The sequence below is a fragment of the Syngnathus acus genome, chromosome 3, assembly GCF_901709675.1.
Source record: "Syngnathus acus chromosome 3, fSynAcu1.2, whole genome shotgun sequence".
In the NCBI taxonomy this organism is placed as follows: domain Eukaryota; kingdom Metazoa; phylum Chordata; class Actinopteri; order Syngnathiformes; family Syngnathidae; genus Syngnathus; species Syngnathus acus.
This window is the reverse complement of record NC_051089.1, coordinates 12,283,323-12,304,323: the sequence shown is the minus strand read 5'-3', so window position 1 is coordinate 12,304,323 and position 21,001 is coordinate 12,283,323. Positions and strand designations below refer to the sequence as shown.

The 21,001-nt window shown below is 40.6% G+C and overlaps 1 protein-coding gene and 1 long non-coding RNA gene across 3 annotated transcripts in view; both read right to left on the bottom strand.

Moving 5' to 3' along the window:
• The window catches only part of LOC119121123, a 287,860-nt gene that overhangs the window by 235,804 nt on the left and 31,055 nt on the right, over window positions 1-21,001 (bottom strand). The gene's annotated exons all lie outside the window — the stretch shown is intronic.
• On the bottom strand, window positions 123-20,590 carry scml2 (Scm polycomb group protein like 2). Of its 2 annotated transcripts, none has more exons than XM_037248542.1 (14): window positions 20,477-20,590; window positions 17,820-17,893; window positions 17,603-17,668; window positions 17,220-17,290; window positions 16,696-16,930; window positions 15,641-15,729; window positions 15,274-15,517; window positions 8,048-8,355; window positions 7,079-7,208; window positions 6,754-6,960; window positions 4,602-4,775; window positions 3,397-3,612; window positions 3,042-3,196; window positions 123-2,639 (listed from the first exon to the last, which is right to left on the bottom strand). In XM_037248542.1, the coding sequence occupies exons 2-14, from the start codon at window positions 17,839-17,841 to the stop codon at window positions 2,514-2,516; spliced, it is 2,043 nt and encodes a 680-aa protein (XP_037104437.1). In that variant the 5' UTR covers window positions 17,842-17,893; window positions 20,477-20,590; the 3' UTR covers window positions 123-2,513. The 2 variants fall into 2 exon arrangements, with proteins under 2 accessions (XP_037104437.1, XP_037104438.1); XM_037248543.1 differs by having other exon boundaries at window positions 3,042-3,193.

Below are 21,001 nucleotides of genomic sequence, written 5' to 3'. Positions count from 1 at the left end.
TGTTATTGTTTTGTGGCACCTGTGAGCAAATACATTATTCATGGCAGGGCTCTGTCTCTATCCAACACAAATAGCGGCGGCACAGTCACATTCTTGGCCTCAGGTGTCAAACACTAAGATGATGTCAAGTGAAAATGTTTAATTGTGTGAATGCATATCAAACATACATAAACATTTTTTGAGCGGAGGGTAAAAAGTTTCTATATACACACACAAGATGCTGCAGGGCATTCAATGGCAAGGCATTTCAAATACACATACTGAAGTTGGTTATACTGTAGCTCCTCTATGATGTCATATGAACACAAATGCTACTGTAAAACATTCTCTAAGAACTTACTAGAACCTGAGTTTCATGTGAAAGCCAGATGGTTTCAAGTATGAACCGGTGACCACTATGGAGCGCAAACAGGGCTACAGCAAACATTGATTTGGCTTGAAAGGCTTTCTGACGCTTCAAAAAAACAAAACCGCCAACAGCAAAATAATAACTAGTCTTACACTAGGAGTAATACTCTCGTTTTCTGCTTACGCTCGATGGACTTTTCTCGGAGCGGTGGATCGATCGCAACTGGACTGTTCTGGTGCCGTTGAATATTTCGCCTCTCTTCCGAGCGGGCTTTGTCAGTTTCTAAAAAAAAAAAAATAAGACAACAAAAAGACAGCTCTCGTCTGAGTGTTAGTGAAAAACCAAATATGTAAAATCAAAGGAGTGAAAAGGCGAGATACACCCAGTGAGGACTCTGCCTACCAACGACCATCGTTTGGGTGTCAGCCAAAAAAAAAAAAACACTAGAATTACTCCAAACATTACAAATATGCCAAAGATGAAGTATTAATTAAATTATGTATGTAAATTATGTAATAATGTATGTAAATTGTGTGAACCAATTTCAAAATCTGCCATTTTCAACAAGAGCTGTACAATAAGTACTCTTCCAGCCTACGTGCATGAATGGATGAAGCCTGCTCGGATGAGAGAATGAACATCTCGACACGAACACAACAGTCCAGTTGCAATCAATTCAATGTCCCGAGAATCCAATAACTTGGTTGAATGAGAATATTCAAAGGCTTGATACACTTTATTACACAATAAAATGAGTAAGAAACTGAACAAAGCTCCTTCTGTCTTGGGAACACGTTTTGTACAGCAATAGCAGTAGAACACCTTGCCGTTATTTTAACGTCAACACTTGCAAGGTTCCAGTCATCACGTCTAAGTGTGTGCAACTGTTAAAAGATAATACAATGAAGGTCAAAGCCAAGATAAACCCGTTGAGCTCATGGAACAGAGACAACGCTTTTTTTTCCCGGCAAATACAGGATGAGGGCAAGAGCTTCGACAAAAAATGTTGGGTTCAATATTTTGCAATGTTGGTCAGTACTCCAGTACCTTTGTTTTATGACTTATTAAATTCTAAGGAGCGATCAGTCGACAATGTTATTGCATTGGTAAGCAGACATCACGGCGGTGTGTTTGCTGTCAGTGTAAAAAAAAAAATCGAAAACGCAAAAGCTACAGTGTTTGTCTGAGGTCGTGTGCTTAAATAATGGCCTGTTGTACATACTAAGGCAAAAAAAGACGAATACAAAAACTCTGCACGGATATTGGATACTAATTACACGTAGGCTAAAGATCGGAAAAAAAAATTTACCGCTGTACTGCTATAATGTAAATGCTTGGTAAAATAAAAAAATAGATCATATGAGAACAAACAATGCTGAGGTCATGAGCGAAGGTCCTCCTCTGAAACCAGTCATGGATCGAGAAGTTAATTTTCAGAAGATTCACTTATTCTAACTAAATCTCTTTTTGTCGGTCCCAAATACAAAGTCCCAAATTTTAAAACGGTGCAGGGCTGTCCAAACCTTTTCCTCTGATCATTGCAGGACAAAAAAAACGCCGATTAGTTCAAGACTCATTCTACTGTCGACACTGCTTTTCACGTGAAAATTGTTGAATTTGCGCAATTTCAGTCAAGCTTTTTAGGGTAAGTGATGCATAGTGGTCCCTAAGAAGGCCAATTTCCCTAAACAGATCAATTTCTCTAAAATGCTTCATCCAATTTTCTAACTTCTTGCTACATTGTACTCAGGTTGAACTGGTCTTACCGACTAGCATTTTTTAAATCCTGTAGTGATGGTAGTGATTTGTCTCAACCACCCATTTTTCTTGTTGCCCCTCCACCCTTTTTATTGTGTTTAGTACCTGCTGCAGGCCTCATAAAATGGACGGCAGATGGCACCAGCTATAGTTTGGACAGCCCTGGCCCTTTTGTTTTTGTCCTAAACATTTTGAAAGTCTGAGAAAGCAAATCCAGATTGTGTAAGCTGATGATGGACAATAGCCTGCAGGCTTGCTAAAACTTCCCAAATGTACATAGAGTACGTACAAAACTTAAAACAGCACAAAACCGGGCGATATGGTAGTTTCCGTCAGTGCTGCGTCCCTGTACAACAACACATACTTGAGTTTGTGTTTGCTAGTGAGGAAGACCACAACGGTCCTTTTACTGTTTGGTCTGTTTCAGCTTCTCAATGTGATGACAGAGTTTGAGCGCAGGGCCCAGTTTCAGTCCCATGTACTTCATAATGACGTCACTGCGCAGCAGCATCAAGGCCTTGCCGTCAATCTCCTGCAGGGAGAGCAAAGCGTATGTTAGCGGGCAGCTAGATGACTTGCGCATCGTCTCAGGATCCAAACTACCATGACTGAATAGGTGCTGCTGGTTATACATTCCAGACAGGTTGCATTTCCTTTGTATATAGACTATACAATAGAGTGAAAAAAAATGATTAAGGCAAATGATTTAAACATTCATAAATATCCAGTAGTCAAATAAATACATTTAAAAATGTAAAAGCCTGACAGTAATGTATTAGTGTGATGCTAGCAGAATTTATACCGTTATTTGCTAACTCAGTTTGGGTGTTATGACAACTCCCACATAACAGAATCTACTTTAGCCTAAAAAGAAAAATCCCTATCAGATTGATTGGCTCAAACAAGACGGAGTTGATCTAACTAAAGTACTCACATGCTTTCTAAAAAGCTCCACATGTGGACCAAGAGTATGTGGGTCAGCCTCCTGGACAAATCGGATCACGTCATCAACTGACCAAGAAGATGCATCGTTCCCTGAACTTTCCTTGTCTTGTGTGGCGTGGTCTGGGCCTGTTGTTGAACTAGCTGCTGAAGAAAAAACAAAAGACAATCATCATGCTTACAATTACAAAGTTTTCCATCCAGGTTAAAATTGTGAACAGACTTTTAACTCTATGTAATAAAATAATTAAATAAAAATTGGGGGGAAAAAGTAAAGAACCAGGTAAAAATATATGGTAATAAAAGGCTGGAGGTACTAAAAATTTGACATGTATATGTGATCCCACCTTCCACGCGTCTATGTGTGGGCACTTGTCCGAGTTCACTTGGGTTGGAGCTGACTCTTCGTAGAGGTGGAGGCGTGTGTGAGTGATTGGCGTAATACGGCCGTTCCCTCTTTGTCGTCCGATAGTCTGCCGCTATCTGAGGGGCTCGTGCGTTGGGAACGGAATCTTTTGCAGAATCGTTGTTCGATGCGTTGTTTTCCGTGTGAGGCAGTGGTTCTGAAAGTAGAAATGGACACTATGTGAGCTGATTCATTATATTAGTTAACATTTAATTGTTTTTTTTTAATGAATTTCAATTCCAACAAAATCAAAACACAGTACATAAACAATGAACTGCATACTTTTAAGCAGACATATAAATACAAGTCTGCATATTCAGTGTTGTGTGGCAACATGCCAGGCATCACTGACGCCCACTGGATGTACAGTAGATGCAGTGTAATTAAAAGCAAGAAAAGGCAGAGAAGGTGCATCCGAAGATGCAGGATGCAGTCTAATTAAAAGCAAGAAGAGGCAGAGAAGGTCCATCCTAAGACGCAGGAACCAGCTCGAAGCAAACGAACTTTGACTCTCATTTGGAGAATTTGGAGTCATCTTTTAATTTCCTGAAAATTATGATAGTCATTGTGTTTTAATAATTTTATAAAGGTTTGGTCACTCTATATCATGGATTTGTATGCATTACGGTTGGATCTGATTAAATTCACAATCGCATCACAACTGACAAACTCACAATAAATATGCCATAATGGAGATTTAAAGATTTGTTTGGGCAATTGTGGTATGGTTGCCAGATGTCTAAACCGATTACAGTGAGCCACACAATATGGACTTTTTTGGCTCTCCCAACCTACATAAAGCGTGTGAATTGCTAAATACAAACAAATTAAAAAAAAAAATAGAAATAAAATTACCAAACATGAAAATGAAAATATAAATAATTGTATTGTTGTTAACAAGCTGCTTGGGGTTGTGATTATGATGTATCATTTTAAAAAGTGCATATCTACATATGGGGACCAGGGTGCAAAAAATATATATATATATAACTCTACCCATTACTCTCTACCTTAGCTTTGATTGTGAGTGCTTGCTTTTAACAATCCTTGTTTTTAACTTTGACTTTTTCCATTTTTGGTGGGTCGGTGTCAAGATGGTGCACAAGTTACATTTTGCAATATTTGTGTATCTTTCCACACACAAACCTGACTTTGTCCTGTCAAAGAAGCGTGTGTTTTTACTGAAGGGGCTGAAAGGCTGTGAGCTGAACAGGCTGACACTCTCCAGATGCTGACACATGTTCTCCAAGAACCTTAGCACAGTAGACGCACTGGAGACGGAGGGAAGCTTGACATAGCGGATACCATGCTCGGAGCGCACTGTAAGACACAACATACTGTATTAGTCTGTGCGTTGCGTAGGCTCACACCTGCTCACACACAGGCTGAATGCATCCACAGTTAAAGGAAAACAGCAGATGGTTTGGGGTTAAGCGCCCTCCTTTTATCAGCACAAACCCACAACCCTCGATCTGCACAACACCCTCCCACCCAAGCCAAGCTCACACAAATTAATGTCCCCCAGCCCCTCCCCATTAGCCCACACCCTTCCCAATTCCACCCCCCTCAAGGGAGACTCAATCCCAGCATCCAAAACAGGTTAGCTGCACATGTCACTTCTGATTACAGTCCCAGCACTCACGTCAGATGTGGCCACAGGCATTATCTTTTATTTCCCCGCAGTATCTCAGCAATTTCTTCCCAAAATGCACAAGCACAGTCAATAACATTCATTCTGAATGACTTCCAATTTGATCTGGCTGATTGGCTCTATGGACTTCTAGGGAATGCGTAATTATTGACAACCTCCACCAAGGTTGAAATGTGAAAAATCAGTTGGTTGCAATTATCGGCGCATGAGTTTGTATTTGTGCGAGCAGGATTATGTGAGCCTTTTAGTAAATATGAGCTCAAAATAGACTTAGACCCACAACATTTTACTGTACATTCATCATGCAACTCACCATTATTTTAAAAAATAGATTCATGAATCAATTATTCAATTAGGTGGCTCGGTGGCGCACTGGGTAGCACATCCGCCTCACAGTTAGGAGGGTGCGGGTTCGATTCCACCTCCGGCCCTCCCTGTGTGGAGTTTGCATGTTCTCCCCGGGCCCGCGTGGGTTTTCTCCGGGCACTCCGGTTTCCTCCCACATCCCAAAAACATGCTTGGTAGGCCGATTGAAGACTCCAAATTGTCCCTAGGTGTGAGTGCGAGTGCAAATGGTTGTTTGTCTCTGTGTGCCCTGCGATTGGCTGGCAACCGGTTCAGGGTGTCCCCCGCCTACTGCCCGATGACGGCTGGGATAGGCTCCAGCACTCCCGCGACCCCCGTGGGGACTAAGCGGTTCAGAAAATGGATGGATGGAATTATTCAATTATTTTGTTTATTTAGCGATGAATCGGATAAACAACCTTTGATTCCCATCCCTTTGTTCGGGAAAAAAAGGACTATTTCAAATTGAGGGTGCAGAAAATGTACAAAGATAAACCAATTAAAGTTCATTTACTGGTTGCATGTAAGAAAATTGACAAAGATGTTGATTATTGCTTTCCAACGTAATTGCTCATGTTTTATGTTGAGTCAACACAAGGATATAACCAGTCTGCTTTCATGGAGTATTTCAGAAATTGGAGAATATTCAATGCGGAGAAAATGAATTTATGATTTGGACCATATTAAATTAAAAAAATATCAGTTATTGAGTGATTATCAAAAATTAATTTCTAGTTACTTGATAAAAGTTAGTTAATTGATAATACTAATTGATTGGCAATGAATATGTTTACCTTTATTTAAAGTCTGTTGGATGGGCAAAACTAATAAAAATGTAAATGTCTATATTACAGATTTTCACCTATTGCGGGTGAGTCTAGAGCGAGCCCATTTCCCCCACTGAACAGGGATTGACTGTGTATACTCAGTCACCACAATATTGCTGCTCAATATGCATGCTGAAGAAAATTCTTCGCCTCTATCGCACAGATTTAGTCAAGTGCCAAACTGCAGGCAGACTATAAGCAGCATCAAAAGAGCAAATTATATTGTTAAACTCAGACTTTCCAAATCAAAGTAATGTGATGTTCACAGAGCAAGGCTGGCATCAGATTACCAAGATCAATTTAAGACCCTCAAGAAGAACATACTCTCAAACATGAGCAATTTCAATTCACAACTCAAATGTAAGGCAACACAGCTGCGGCAACCCGTTCCCAGCTGAAAAGTAGCCAAAAAAGTGATTTTCTTTTCCCCCCCCTAAAGAGTTCTTTTCTTGTGTGACCATTTACGACTACAGACCTCGAATGACCTCTCCTCCTGTGTGGGACTGGCTCTGTAGAAACGACAGCAGCACGGAGGGCTGGTACGTACAGTCCACACAGGCCTGGACGGCCTGCTGTAGCACTGCGTTGACTGGAGCTGGCCCAAAGTGGTCTGGGAGCTGCTGCACCAGTTTACGGTCAAGATGGGGGCCGTAGTCGCCATGTTTGTTCACATAAACGCACACTAAATAAACACAACCGGAAAAAAAAACATTCAATGTTTTTCAATCCTTTTTCTAGCACTGGTCACTGTAGTCAGTACATTCCAGCTCATCTTGTACTTTATGGACTTTGACACTTACCCGTGCAGACTACATTTGAGTTGTTGTTATGGTGGTTGTCTACTGAAACATGGCTAGTGCTCAATCGGGTTTCTGGAGGAGACACTGGAATTGATGACGAGCCCAGTGACTGTACCATCCGAGGCTTCCTCTAAAAAAATAAAAAATAAAAAAAGAACTCTAAGTTGATAGGCAAGGATTTACTCAAAGCGCATTTTAACTGTCCGACAACCACTAATTGCACATGCCACAGCTTGTATCACAAAGATGTTTTTTCTAATGTTTCTTAAGATGGTAACGCATTCATTACCCTATTCGTGCAAACCGTTCATCTCTGAACTGTTTGTTCTTTAAAGTCAACCCCCATTTTATCAGCTTTTTATAGTGCACAGGCAAGTCCTCATTTAGAGTTGTGTACAATCAATGTACATTTTGGTGTTTTCTTTTGTTGTATGTGACACGTTGCTGCTGTTTTAAGATGTATAAATACTGCATCATAAATGCTTATTTCCATGACTAATGCTAGTTTTTGTTAACCTCCCATGGCTAGCAAACTTTTATCATATGGTTTAGTTGAACATTTTGGTGTCAAAATATACAATGCTTAACTGTTTTTATGTGTTAGCTTTACGTCAACTTGAACTCGGAGTAACAAATAAACAATTTGAAGCCAGCACCATTGGCTCCTATAACAGTAAGAAGTTTCTTTTTCTTTCTTCAAATGTATGATAGTCTTCTACTTCTGGACAGTGAGAAGGTGCCAACAGGTGTTGTATCAGATTTAAGTTGAAATATTACATGTAAAATTTTATACGGTCATTTTATCGGTTGCTGTTGGCTACATAGCACTCAAATGAGGGTTTTTTGTTTTGATTTGTTTTGCTTATTTAAGTCTGTGACCAGTGTTGTGCATTTGAACAAAGGAACAACTGTGAAAAACTAGGCTCAAAACCATCTTTCTCTACTTATCAACACATGGTAGTATCTCACCTTGCTCCCAGGCTTGGGCCCTCTCTTCCTGTGTGGTCTGGGGGCCAACTGAGTGGACCTGACAGGGTTCTGTGACGCCCCATTGACCGCCGCAGCTGCTGCCGCCTCAGCCGCTGCTTTCAACAAAGCAATAGTCTGCGACTTGGGACGGCGACCTCGGACACCCTTGCGAACGGGCAGGGGCGGCAAAGGGTTGGGCAGTCGATATGAAGTCTGCATCATGGACGAGGAGTTGGAAGTGGAGCGGCGTGTTGTGAGGGAGGTTGAGGAAGACAAAATGGGGGCGAGAAGAGCACCTGGAAGGGTGACTGGAAGAGAAATAGAATAAATGGAACGTTATACACCACTGTTCTCTTACTTGACAAACTGGAAATGTAAATATGACCGCATTACATGAATTATACAAATTGCATACTACAAATCTCACTCAATGAAAGAGAAGCTTTCATTCTGGGATTCTGCAGTGTGTCAGGCAGGGCCAAGCTCCCAATTTCTGTTGCACTACATCTCAAATATGCATGATCAATCCTTTAACTGCCTTCTCAACCCGTCAGTACAGCACATAAAGAAATCATTCGTCTGCCCATCCATTTATTCATTCATCCATCCGAACAAAGGATTTGTTTTGAGGACCATCGCTACCTAACAGTTTAGTCCACAATACATATTTTTAAATTCAACTCAACTCAATTTTATAGTGCTTCCACAATAGCTGCTTAAAGAATTATCTAATATTCCTAACATGTTTTGTTATTGTTTGAATTTAAATGGAGGCACGCCATCACACAAAAACGAGATGAAGATAGTTGAAAATTAAAAGGAGCCAAAAAAAAAAAAACCTAGTACGACCACCAATCAATCTTTATTTTTCTGGCATCATATAATCATGCAACCATCTGATTAAAGGTAGTGTGAAAAGGAAAGAAAATGGAAAATTAGAGGATACCTATTTGCTTGCAAACATATTGTTCAGGCTGTGCAGGGGCCAGTTAGTGAATGTGAACGCTCTCGAGGGGGCAAGGCTTTCATTTAAACCTCCCGGAGAGGTGTTATGAAGGGACTAAAAGCTGCTTAATTGAGAAAGAAGTAGGAATGGGTGTGGAATCACGCAGTGTTTTGTTCCGGTTGTGTCAGAGGCGCCTCAATTGCACACCAGGAGCGCTCACATGTGCAAGCAGAGGAAAAAGCATGGTGGCATGCTTACTCACAGCAGACTCAAAAACAGCCACTGCTGCAATGTCTGACCTTTACGCGTTTTAATATTTCTTACGATATTCCAACCCAAGCAGCTATCTTTAACTGCAGATTTTTGGTATGGTGTGTGATCATTTAAGGCTGCAGGCCTGCTCCTATAAAATACTTTTAGAATTGATTTGTGTGTGATAATTACTATAATACTAGCAAATACTTTTAGAATTGATTATTTTACCATCCCTCCCACATCGCAAAGCTTCCAGCCAGAAATTTTGATTCATCTTTCTGTGCAATTCACGTCACTCAAAAATGTGCCTTTATTAGGAAAGGGACGTTGAAAAAATGAATTATATTAAATAACAATCACAATATGGGGCGAATGAATTTTGACGATATTTCAAAATTGCTCAAAAATAATCCTGAGAAGAAATATTCAACAACAATTTTTGCAGGCATCACACATCCCGTTCAACATATGGCCCTGATCATGACTATATCATTCCAACTCGACCCGCTGACCTGTGTAACACTGCCTGAGGAAACAGTGTGTGAGTGTGCGTGTGTTTGTGCATATATATCAGAATGAGGTCGTCGAGTGTGTGTCTGCTGTCTGGAGGGTGGGGGAGGGGCCCAAAAGAGTTCCTCCTCATCTAATTACACAACCGCTTTCACAAACTGAGCTTCCTCCAATCATGAGTTGATTCAATCACATACAAATACACACACGCAACACGCGTGTTGTGAGCATGATAAAGGAGCTGAGAAACTTCCCTTTCGTGGATGCGTCTGTCCTGACTGACACGCATGTTAAAACCACTCACCATTGGTAATGAGAGTGCTTAACAATAGAAGAGGGAGGCTCAATCCGGTGTTAACTGCTTCCTGATGCTCTACTCATAAACACACATGATCAAAAACGAATGGAGCTCCAAATGTCCAGCCAAAAAAATCAGCTCACACTGTGGACATTTGCAGTTGAGGGGAGGCAAGGCACTCAAATCCCAAGTCTGGATGCTTCCAAGTTGTATTTGGTTGCATGCAGATAAAAGTCTTAAAAAAACAATCAAAGCCACAGAAAAAAGCTCCAATTCAAACAAGAAAGCAGCACTTCCTGAATGTGATCATTGATTCCTTTTGCCTAATCTCAAATCAAGCAACACTCACTGAGTGCTTTAATTAGTCGTAAACACTGAATAAATGTTTTGCTACTACAAAGAGCAAAGCATTACTTCTCATAAACACATCACAGATACAAAAGAGAAAAAAGAGCGCCACAAAGTTTCTGCGATTGTGCATACAAACATGCTCACCAGGAAATGTCTTCCAAAAAGCAGAAACTCAGTGCTGCAGCTGCGGCTTCCCGAATAGTGATAGTAGCAGCCGTGGTCTTAGTGGTAATGACTGACAGTCGCTTCCTGTTCCTTTCTTTGAAACAACACTCAGTTTACAGATTTTTCTCTCTCACCCGCTTCCAGTCCAAACTTTCTTGACTGTGCTCTCATCCTCTGCACTGCCTTCAAGGACGCTAATCTCGCTGCCTTCGCACTTCTCTTGTCTGTTTTGCGTCTACAACAAAGCCCACTCTACTGCCGCTGGTTGAAGCTGCTGTGAAGCTTCCCTCCCAATGAATGAGAAGGGGGGTGCATAGGGGCGAGGGAGGGGTTAGGAGCAAGAGGAGTCGGTGGGTGTGGTGAAAGGCATTGGGGGGGGGTTGAATCCTTTATTCGTGTTATCTGTAGGCCATATCGACAGTCTGCATCAGTCACCTGCCTCCCGGCGAGTTTCTGGGGGAGGGGGTCAGTGTCAGGGGAAAAGGGGTTAACGCCGGGGCTCCTGGGAGCAAAAAGGGTTGGGAGAAGGGTAGATGGAGGGGTGGCGTGTCAGCTCGGGAGGGTGGGGAAAAGGTTGGATGAGAAGCATCTTGACTGAAACTCATAGTGGGAGCTGCTGCGCAAAGAAGCATGTTTTTACTCACACGCATGAATACTGGCAGCCCAGACGGGGGTCCCCCCGGCCGGGCTGTAACCTGAGCCTTGTCAGACATTTGCCGATGAGAAAGATGGCTAGGCCAATCGTCAGGAAATAGTGGCATGCTCCGATATCAGCCTCTTTGCAGAACAATGAAGAGCTTAGCAGTGGCAGGAAGCGTGACAAAAGTCTCTGATATCTTCATCTGTTCTAGTGACCAACACTTGAGTGGACACCATTCTTGGGGGTTTCTTTTACTCACTCTTACCAGGACAATTGTGACTTTTTGGTGTAAATCTTCCAAAGGTAGTACAAACTATTACTACGACTCATGCTGTTGAGCAATAATCACAAAATATTATTTCCCAACAGCAATTTTTGTACAGCACTTCCCACCTTAAGTCAGCTGGGATAGGCTGCAAGTCATCTATGACCATGAAGGGGATAAGCAGCATAGATAATGGATAGATGAATGAATGGTGCAAGCAGATGACTGACAAAGGCGTCATGCATAATTTGTGAGTCATGCTTCGTATTCAAGCACATACAATTTGATATTGTATGCTCCAAACACAAACGTTCCGACAACAAATACACTTCCATGCTTTGAATACAAAATGCAAAACGGCTGACCCAATTTAAAAAATCCAACAAGCAAAAAAAGGGATCCCGCCCAAGTTTGTGAGGCAAAAGCAGTTATTTTCAAAATTATTCCTATAAAACATGTCATTAGTGGCTTCTGACAAAAAAAACAGACAGCACAGAACAAAGAGAATACAATGAAGCTATTTTAAAAGTATGTAAAGCTGATCAAAACCTCATTAACTGTTCACCCAAGCCCCCAAATGTATTCACATATCTGCATACAAACATAGCACCTGTCTCACTGTATATTATCCCCTTTTTACAGCACACATGCCAGACTCAAACACACACACACACACACACACACACACACACACACACACACACACACACACGGAGAGCAAATCGGTGTGAAATCCCCCACATGCAGCAGCCTAGTGATCTCTCACCAAGAGTACATCGTAAGGGTGTCCCATCAAGTAGGTCATGTGCAACCTCAAGGATTAATGGAGTCTAGTATGGAACTAGATCTTGTGCAGACACCAACATCTGCATGAGTATTGTATATAAAGCCTGAATGAAGATAGGCAGAAGTCAGTGGTCGCACAATGAACACACGTTCACCATGAAGCCCATGGTTCATATTTACAGAATTAAAGGTGGAGGACACAACTCATCCCATAAAGGTTGCGACAAGACTTCTCTTAAAATTATAAGATTGTCCTTTTCCTTCTAATTAATTGAGAAATGACGGGGTTTTTTGCCAATGCAAAATATTAATATCCATAGTTATTGGTGCTAGACCATACCTGCCTCTGAAACATGATTAAAAACTCAGCTTCAGAAAGCCAGTCACACTGCAGTTATTTGTCAAAGTGATTTCCACACATGGCGTATAAATGTCTACCAAAGAGCAGCGACAGTCTAAGCATTAAGCTTTATCATTAGTCAAACTGACATGCTGACATACTCATGTATGTCTACAGAGCAGACGTATCTACTATATAATTATATGCCAATTAAAATGAACAACTATAAATAAATGATTAATAATTGGGTGTTAGCAACCAAAATCTAATCTGTCTGACTTTTTTTTTTTTTTAATCCGTCTGACTGAGCGGCATGGAAGCCGTGCGATGACGTAACGCTACAGCAACTCCAATCGGAAAAAGTACATAAAAGTACACCTATTATAAAAGAGTCTATTGTTCTCGTTTACATTTTCCATTTGCTCCTTCAATTCAATGTGAGCCTTTGTCTCCATGTAGTAAAAAGAATTATAAGTAACTAAACTCTGAATTGGGCACTGTATAATTGACGATCCTCATTGCAAGTTAACTTTACCAGCGACAGAATGTTTGCAAATTTTGCATGTCTCTCAATGTATATTTTTGTCATTCTTCAAACATATATTCATCACATTTTGACTGGTTAATTTGGTGTATTACCTGTTCATGTGTATTTAGGAATTTTTTTTTTTTTTACTAAACATATTTGAGTTATAAAATGATTACAGATTTAAAGCTATTTTTACAGGTATCACTTACATGGATGAAGTTCACTGTGCATAGAGAATTGTTTATTATTTCTATATCATACTGCCATTCTCAGGAAACAAAAGTATTCTCAAAGAAATAATTACATTTGATAATACTTTCATATTGCTCCAATATTTAGTGGCTTTTTATTCTTATCTTACAAATAGTACCGGTATTTTAAATACGTTTTGTGTTCGGCTTGTATTGTACCACAATTGTATTCGTATTGTGGTAGCTACTGGAAAATGAATTTCCCTTTAGGATGAATAAAGTAATTTATCTATGGCAGAAGTGTCCCTTTAAAGCCGGTCCTTGAGGTTCACTGTCCAGCATGTTTTAAATGTCTCCCTCCTCCAACAACACGCCTGTTTATCTGAATCACATTCATTATCAGGTTTCTTCAGCGCTTGTTGAGGAACTGATCATTTGAGTCAAGCGTGTTTGGAGTGGAGACAACTAAAACATGCATGACAGTGGCCCTTGAGGCCCGGCCGGGGCTGGACTTCCCTGATCTATGGTATCCAGCCACCCATTCATTGGGCCTTGCTTTGTGCACTCGGGCCGATGTTTATGTGCAAGTGCGGGTTTTCACATGCTCCTCAACTGTGACACTGGGTAGCCTCATTCTTTTGTAATGTGTGTTGAATTAGTGTTTACCATTCCTCGGGTGCCAAGATAACTTCTTCTGGATGAGTTGTGTCTGAACAACCAGATTACTGCACAAGGACATGCTAATATCAGGAGAAGTCACAAACACTGGGCTGTCCGAGAGTTACCTGGACTATACTGTACATTGTTATTGAGTTAGTAAGTTCGTTATAAGTGAACTTTTCTTGGGACAGCTGTCATTTTTCATTTGTTTATATGGAGTGAAACTCAGTCACATGTAGCTTTCGGCTCTGGCAATAAAAAATAAATAGTGGGCCTAGATTGTTAAACATCGTTAATACTGGATTAATGCAATACACCCAAATTAATGATCCACGGGTTAAGTGGTGCATGAGTGCGCCTGTTGAATAACAAAGCCAGATTAGTAAGTGAATTCAACAAGTTCCGTCCGGCCTGATATGTGGCAAAAGGGACAAAAGTCCTAATCATGGCTCTAGTATCACAATTCATGATGGTGCTGATTGTCATCTGACTCCACACATTGGTTCAACTAAAATGTGCCGCCTTCAGATTGAAGGTTTTGCTTGCATCGCCTTCTAGCGGTGAAATGTGGTAATATCACTACTCCTTGCAAGAGAAACAGATGTTTTCTGCTGTAACAGTGTTACCAGCAGAGATGTCATGAAAGTGTTTCAAATGTATTTTCAAAAGCGCCATTCACATCAAAACTATTGTACAAGCAGAGAGCAGTGGTTGTTTAAAATGTATATAATAATATTGTGACTGCTGTGATGATTTCTATTTGCCGGCCTATGTCACTAGCAAACTTTCTTTTGGATTATATTATATTGTTTAACTGAACATTTTTGTGTTTGAATGTACAATATTTAATTCACAGACCCTTTCAGACTGAACCTCCACAAGGACAAACTTGAGGCAAACATGCTTTGCCACTTAATTAAAGAACTGTGAGAGCAAGTCTTTTTTTTGTTGTTATTGTTGTTTCCTCAAGGTGATGCTGTTTGATCTCTCCTATGCCTTGACAGTGAGTGAGTGAAAGCGAAATGCCAAGGAATACTATAAATTGTACAGAAGGGCTAAAAATACATTATATATGAGCTCTCACTATTGTGGATTCTCACCTATGACTGAAACATAAAGCCCACAGGGGTTCACAAGAAACATTTCGTTGGTTTTCTCAGAATTCTACAATGCCTTTGTTATTGATTTTTTTGGGGGGGCTGTCAATTTGTATGCAGTACAGTCGCCACTGTTGCAAATATCTTCCTAAATGTCAAAATAATGCCAAATTAAAATGAAAGCGACACTCACAAAAGTTTCCAGGCGGCTGTAAACTGTGTTTGGTCAGCACACACCAGCCGACAGGGAAGATGTCTCTGGAGTCGAAGGGGCACCAGTAGTCAAAGGCACCTCGCCAACCGTCAAACATGACGAAGATCTCTTGACCTTTGACCTCACCCACGGTGGCCGGACAAATTAGGTAAGGGTTCTTCCTGTCCACGGCTTCCAGCTTCATACCAGGCGTGAAGTAGTTTTTAATGGGGCTAACAGGTTCCTAGACACAAAGGTATTTTGGATTAAAAAAAAAATCCATTACATTTGTATAAAAATATGTGTGTGTCAGGCTTAGTATGAAATTATATGCATAGTTGAATTGTGTGATACTTTGAAAACAAACCTTCTTAAAAGCAGAGGCTGGGGCCATCTCTGCTCCACTCAGCGTTCGGAGGAGAAACATAGGCCACGAGGAGGCGTTCATTCGAAATCCTGAACACAAAGTCCAACCAATATTTAATTACATTTTTGTCTTGTAGATGCTAATGAGGACAAGCAGTGAAGTCGGATGGAAGGACGGATGGATGGAAATATGGTGATTTGCAACAAGATAAATAGCTGCCTTGGCTGTGAGATACAGTAATTTACAACCATTATGCTAATTAATGTTGGACTAAATTTAAATAGAACTCAATGAAGTCATAAAAGAAAAAGATCAGTTCATCACATACACTATATGAACTAATAATACTGTTAATAATTATGACACAAGCTTTTACACCTATAGAATGGAGTCATCGTGAATTTCCCTTGTGGATGAATAAAAACAGTCTCTCCAGCCATCCATCTAAAGATAAAGGTTTGAGTCTTTCCTTTGCAGGCTACAACAGCTTTCACTTTTTAGTTCACCCAAAAGATGTTTGTGGGTATGGGCAGGGCTCTCGAGTTTCTTAACACCAAACCCATTCAAGCTTTCCGGACCTTGCATTGTGCATTGGGACAAAGTTGAAATAGACTCTCCAAACAGACTCATGTTGAAAGTAGAAAGTCCTAAAATCTCTTGGGAAAATGAAGACTATAGCACACTGCATATAGAGTAAATAAAGTAAAGCAGAGGATTTGACTTGGCACTGGCGATAGCAATAACATTAACAATGGATTTGCTCCATGAGCGCATCCAATTAAGAAGGCCTCGAAAAGAGATGGAGCGAAATGGAGTCATTACTTTTATACTTCTCAATGGGTGTGGGGATGCAAATATGAGAGGCGCCGTCATAAACCAAGGATGGCGATTGGTGGATTAAGGTGGAAGGGTGCAATCTAGATGCAGTCCATTTACTAATTAACATTTTATTATTTCTGACACTTCATTGTGGAATATGCCGCCGCTTCAGTCGAGCTCATAACTGTGTGTGCATCCATTAGGAAGCCTTCATACGGTGTCTGTGCATGTCTCACCCAGCGGGGGCTGCAACATGTCCCCCTTCCTCTCACAGGTGCCTATGGGTTGGATGTCAGATGAGTCCACCAGTCTCCAGAAGTCGTTGGTGTTGTCGCTGCCATCCAGACGCAGGCGTAATCGAGTACCCATCATGCCCATCACCGTGGCGATGCACACCGAGTTGGAATTGCGCGGGTCACGAGCCTCGAGCTTCATACCGGCCTTAAAGTCATTGGAGGGGGGGATCCTGGACTGCACAAGCATACAAAGAGGGAGCATTTATCCTCCGCTTTGTTTTTGAACTTTTGCACTTTTTGGTCCAATTATAAAATAAAGACAAAGACAGAAAGAAATAAGTTGTAAATCGGAAAAGCTGGTGTTTAAGTATCATATCGATGTAAAAAGTAGTGTTTCAAAAGTTTTAATGTGTTTAAAGAGTAAGAGGGTAACATTTCAACATTGTATGTGGTCTGTTTTCACCAGTTGGTCACAGCGCTGAACTGGGGCTCATTGTGCTTCCTATTTCGTAATCATCAGCTACCTGTTTGAAGCAGTTAGGTGAGGCTGCAATGGAGGAGGTCTCTCTTAGGTAGTCTTCCCAACTGAATGGCTCTAGCAAAAGAAACAAACAAATGACACCACCCACAGTGTTGAAAAGAAAGACCGCACCGTGTTTTTGGCTACATAAATTGCATTTACATTAAGAACATACATAAGATACATATGTACCTATGTATGGCAGCGCAATCAATACAAATAAAAATCATCAATTGATCAGTATCAGGCCCTTTTTTTTTTTTTTTACCTACGTTTGGTTTCCTCGAGAGGAAGCAGATTTCTGAATGGGGCAAGGGACAGAAATGGACTCCCACCGTTTCTCACTTTCTAACAGTAACTGATGACAAAATGAAGTGGGGCACTTACCATTAGATTTATCGAGCGCAGAGCCCGCGCCGATGCTCGGCCTCTCCTTCTTCTCCTCTTTCTGATCTGGAATCAAATGATGGATTAGAAATGGTAGCCTTGCCAGACACTTTACCAGCTACTCCTGAAAACTCAACTGAGATCCATTTACTCTTTGCTCTATCAAAAATTCATCTGTTGCAAATATTGGTGACACGAGAAGATAGAGAAGACCGACCTTTGTGTGGCGTTCGGCCCATGACGACCAAGATGTTATCCCGCAGCAGCAGAGGAAGTCAAACAGGCTCTTAACTGAAAGCACAAACCACATACTCCAGTCATTTACACGCACATAGCACAGGAAAAAGCAGTGTATGCACAATAAAACAATAACTTGCTCACTTGGAGTGGTTACTGTAAAGTATTTAAAAAACATTAAGTATTTTTGTCCACCCATTTCTAATTGTTTAGATTAGTCTACAAGCCGAAAAACACATTTTAAACATAGGAACTTGAAACCTAAATAATGAATTTCTGTATTGATGAATGAAAAAAAATTGGTATTTGAATAATTTGGGTATAATTCTGGATTGTGCGCCACCTTCATAGAGCCTATCAAAGTAAATCAAGAGCAGCAAACCCACAATGGAGGAAAAAAAAGGTAGAAACTCATTTCTTATTTTTTTGCTTGTCCTTGTGAGTAGAATCTTAATGATCAAGTTCATATACTAACCAGCAAGACGCAACGAGACATTTTTGGATTGCTGAATACATTGTTTTCGTCTTGTTTTCCAAAAACATTTAAAAATGACTTGTGAATCATGCCATTGCTTTTAAGATTCATTACGTTTGTTGAAACATACTTTGAGAGTGAACATCTTACAGAATAATTCAGATAAGGGTTGACCATAGTCCAGCTTGCAGGTGTTAGAAGCAAAAATTCAAAAAGAAATCATCCAAGGCAAATGGACATCCAAAAGTCAGCAAAACTCCCAAATAATCCAGAATTGTCACCACAGTGCTGCAACCTCTGCTCAACCGCGCCTTCCTGCTAAGCTCTTGTGTCTTTCCAGAGAAAGCCATGGAGTGGGAAGGAGCCATTAAGATTCCAAGGTGCCATAAAAAGCCATTAAGACGTGTGGATATGGGACGTCTGCCGGCCTACATGAAAAGGATTCCTCATTCCTGCTCCGCCACTCGCTCAGCGACAGACGGCTTCAGTATTTGCACGCTTGAGTCTGCACCACTCATAAGGGGTCATGCTTAAGAGCTCAGCAGACCAGGAAGCACTTCATTTTTACAACCTCCATTTCCACTCAAGCAGCTCTCGGTATGAGATTAGCGTTATGATGCTTTACACGCAGTAGATGACGGGGGAAAATTGGTGGTTTCATGACCAGTTATAACTTTTGATTGACGGGGGTTGTCTAAAGTATTATTAACATGAGGAGCGTGTTATAAGAGGGACTCTTTGAAAGTGTTGAAATAATGACAGAATATGAGAGAACAATGAGCGCCTTGGAAAACGATTTGCTACTCAAACCTACAAAAACAATGAGAGAAGTAGCTATTAAAATGGTCCATTTAGCACGTGCAATGCGATTGAATCAAATCGGGGACTAATTTTGTTCGAAGGTTTTGCGTCTTAGAATATGGCATCTGGGTGTAATCCAGCACTGCCCACTGTTTGAATTAGGAACTTTTTATCATTTGTGTTCTTAATTATTTTTCACAGCTTGAATGACCTACTCTTGCTTCTTTTTTTATGTAATTTACCAGAAGTGCAAATAATTACACTTGACACTCCACACCATATGTAAAACGGTGGCATAAAGAAACTATTTTTGTTTTAAGCAGTTAACCCCCCAAAAATGGTAGCACTCGAGGATAATTAATAAATGAGTGAAAGTGCAGTCTTAAATATGTACCTGATATTGGTTTAATTCAGTATTTTGACTGGACACACTGCTTATGGCATTAAAAAATTATCAGGTTGGTTTTTACAGTTTGAAAATGAGTTCATGAGGGGTGTTTATGTTATGAATTGTCATAGGAGGACTGTTTTAGAGGCGCAATTATTTTAAACCCTTTAAGGCTATCAGATTACATTGTTTGACATTGATCATTTGACATTGAGTGTGTTCATTCCTTCAGCATATTTGGAAATACATAGAGACTTGTAATAAATACCAACATATGTTGTGTTTTTTTTTTTACCATTTATTTATGCATGATTTAAAGGAGAGTTAAAAATAAAAAAATAAATGTTTATTGTCATATTAATTAGAATGAAGGTAATTTTAGGCACAATTCATTCAGTTTTCAAAAAATATTTGTTTATAAACATTTATTTGGTCATGGTGCTTGGAAAACTAAGAATTTCCTTGAGTGGAACACGAGTTTTAATCCTGTTTTTGTTTTGATTACATTATATTTGTTTTTGAAAGAAAGAAAGAAAGAAAGAAAGAAAGAAAGAAAGAAAGAAAGAAAGAAAGAAAGAAAGAAAGAGATGAGTAAACGGTGTATGACGCATTTCCATTCTTCCCGATTTGGTGGGCGGGACTCTGCACATTATTCTCAAGGCTAACGGTTGCTAATATTGCATTATTAAACACCACAGAGCATTAAAATCCAGTCGCACTTGTTTACTAAACAGCGTGTGGGGGTGCAGCGAACACAAGAGTAAAGCGAAGCACTTCAACATAGAAGTGAAACAATAATAAGAAGTCGCCTTCATCCAAGCAACATGCAGTACAGTGGAGGAAAAACACACTGCCAGCACATATGCTCCTGGCTGCTAAACGGCGCAATTCTGGCTCAAACGACGGCCAAAGATGCGTCAAATAACAACTCGGGAGTCGGCGCAGGGGAGGAGAATTGAGAAAGAAGACGTACCGAGCGTCGAAAGCGCTTATTTTGATGGTGGAGCCCTCACTTTCTGTCAGATGCAGGCGGCCGCCATGTTCGTTGCAGCTCCGCGCATGTCCGTCGTCGCCGGCACGCACGCGCACGCACGCACGCACACACACGAGAGAGCGAGAAACCGCGGGAAGAAATCAGGCATTTCCCCGCTGCAAATGTAAATTTGATTATGCGATAACTTTTAATAATAACCTACATGTGGCGTGAAAACGAAAACAAGAAGGTATGACTGTAGCTTCCGGGTTATTGACTGCACGACGGTGAATGTTACCTGCTGCATCTATCTCAGTGGATGGGTGACATCATCGGTCCTTTGGTCGTACTGTACAGTGAATTAGAAACGGTGGAAAATCAGCGTAATAATACCGTGTTAAAACGGATTATTTTTATAACACATAAAAACGGGGATTGCCCCCAAAATTATTTTAAAATATTAAAACAAACATCCCCAAATAGGTGAAACCATGAGTGCCATATCATGAATATGCGGGGGTCTGA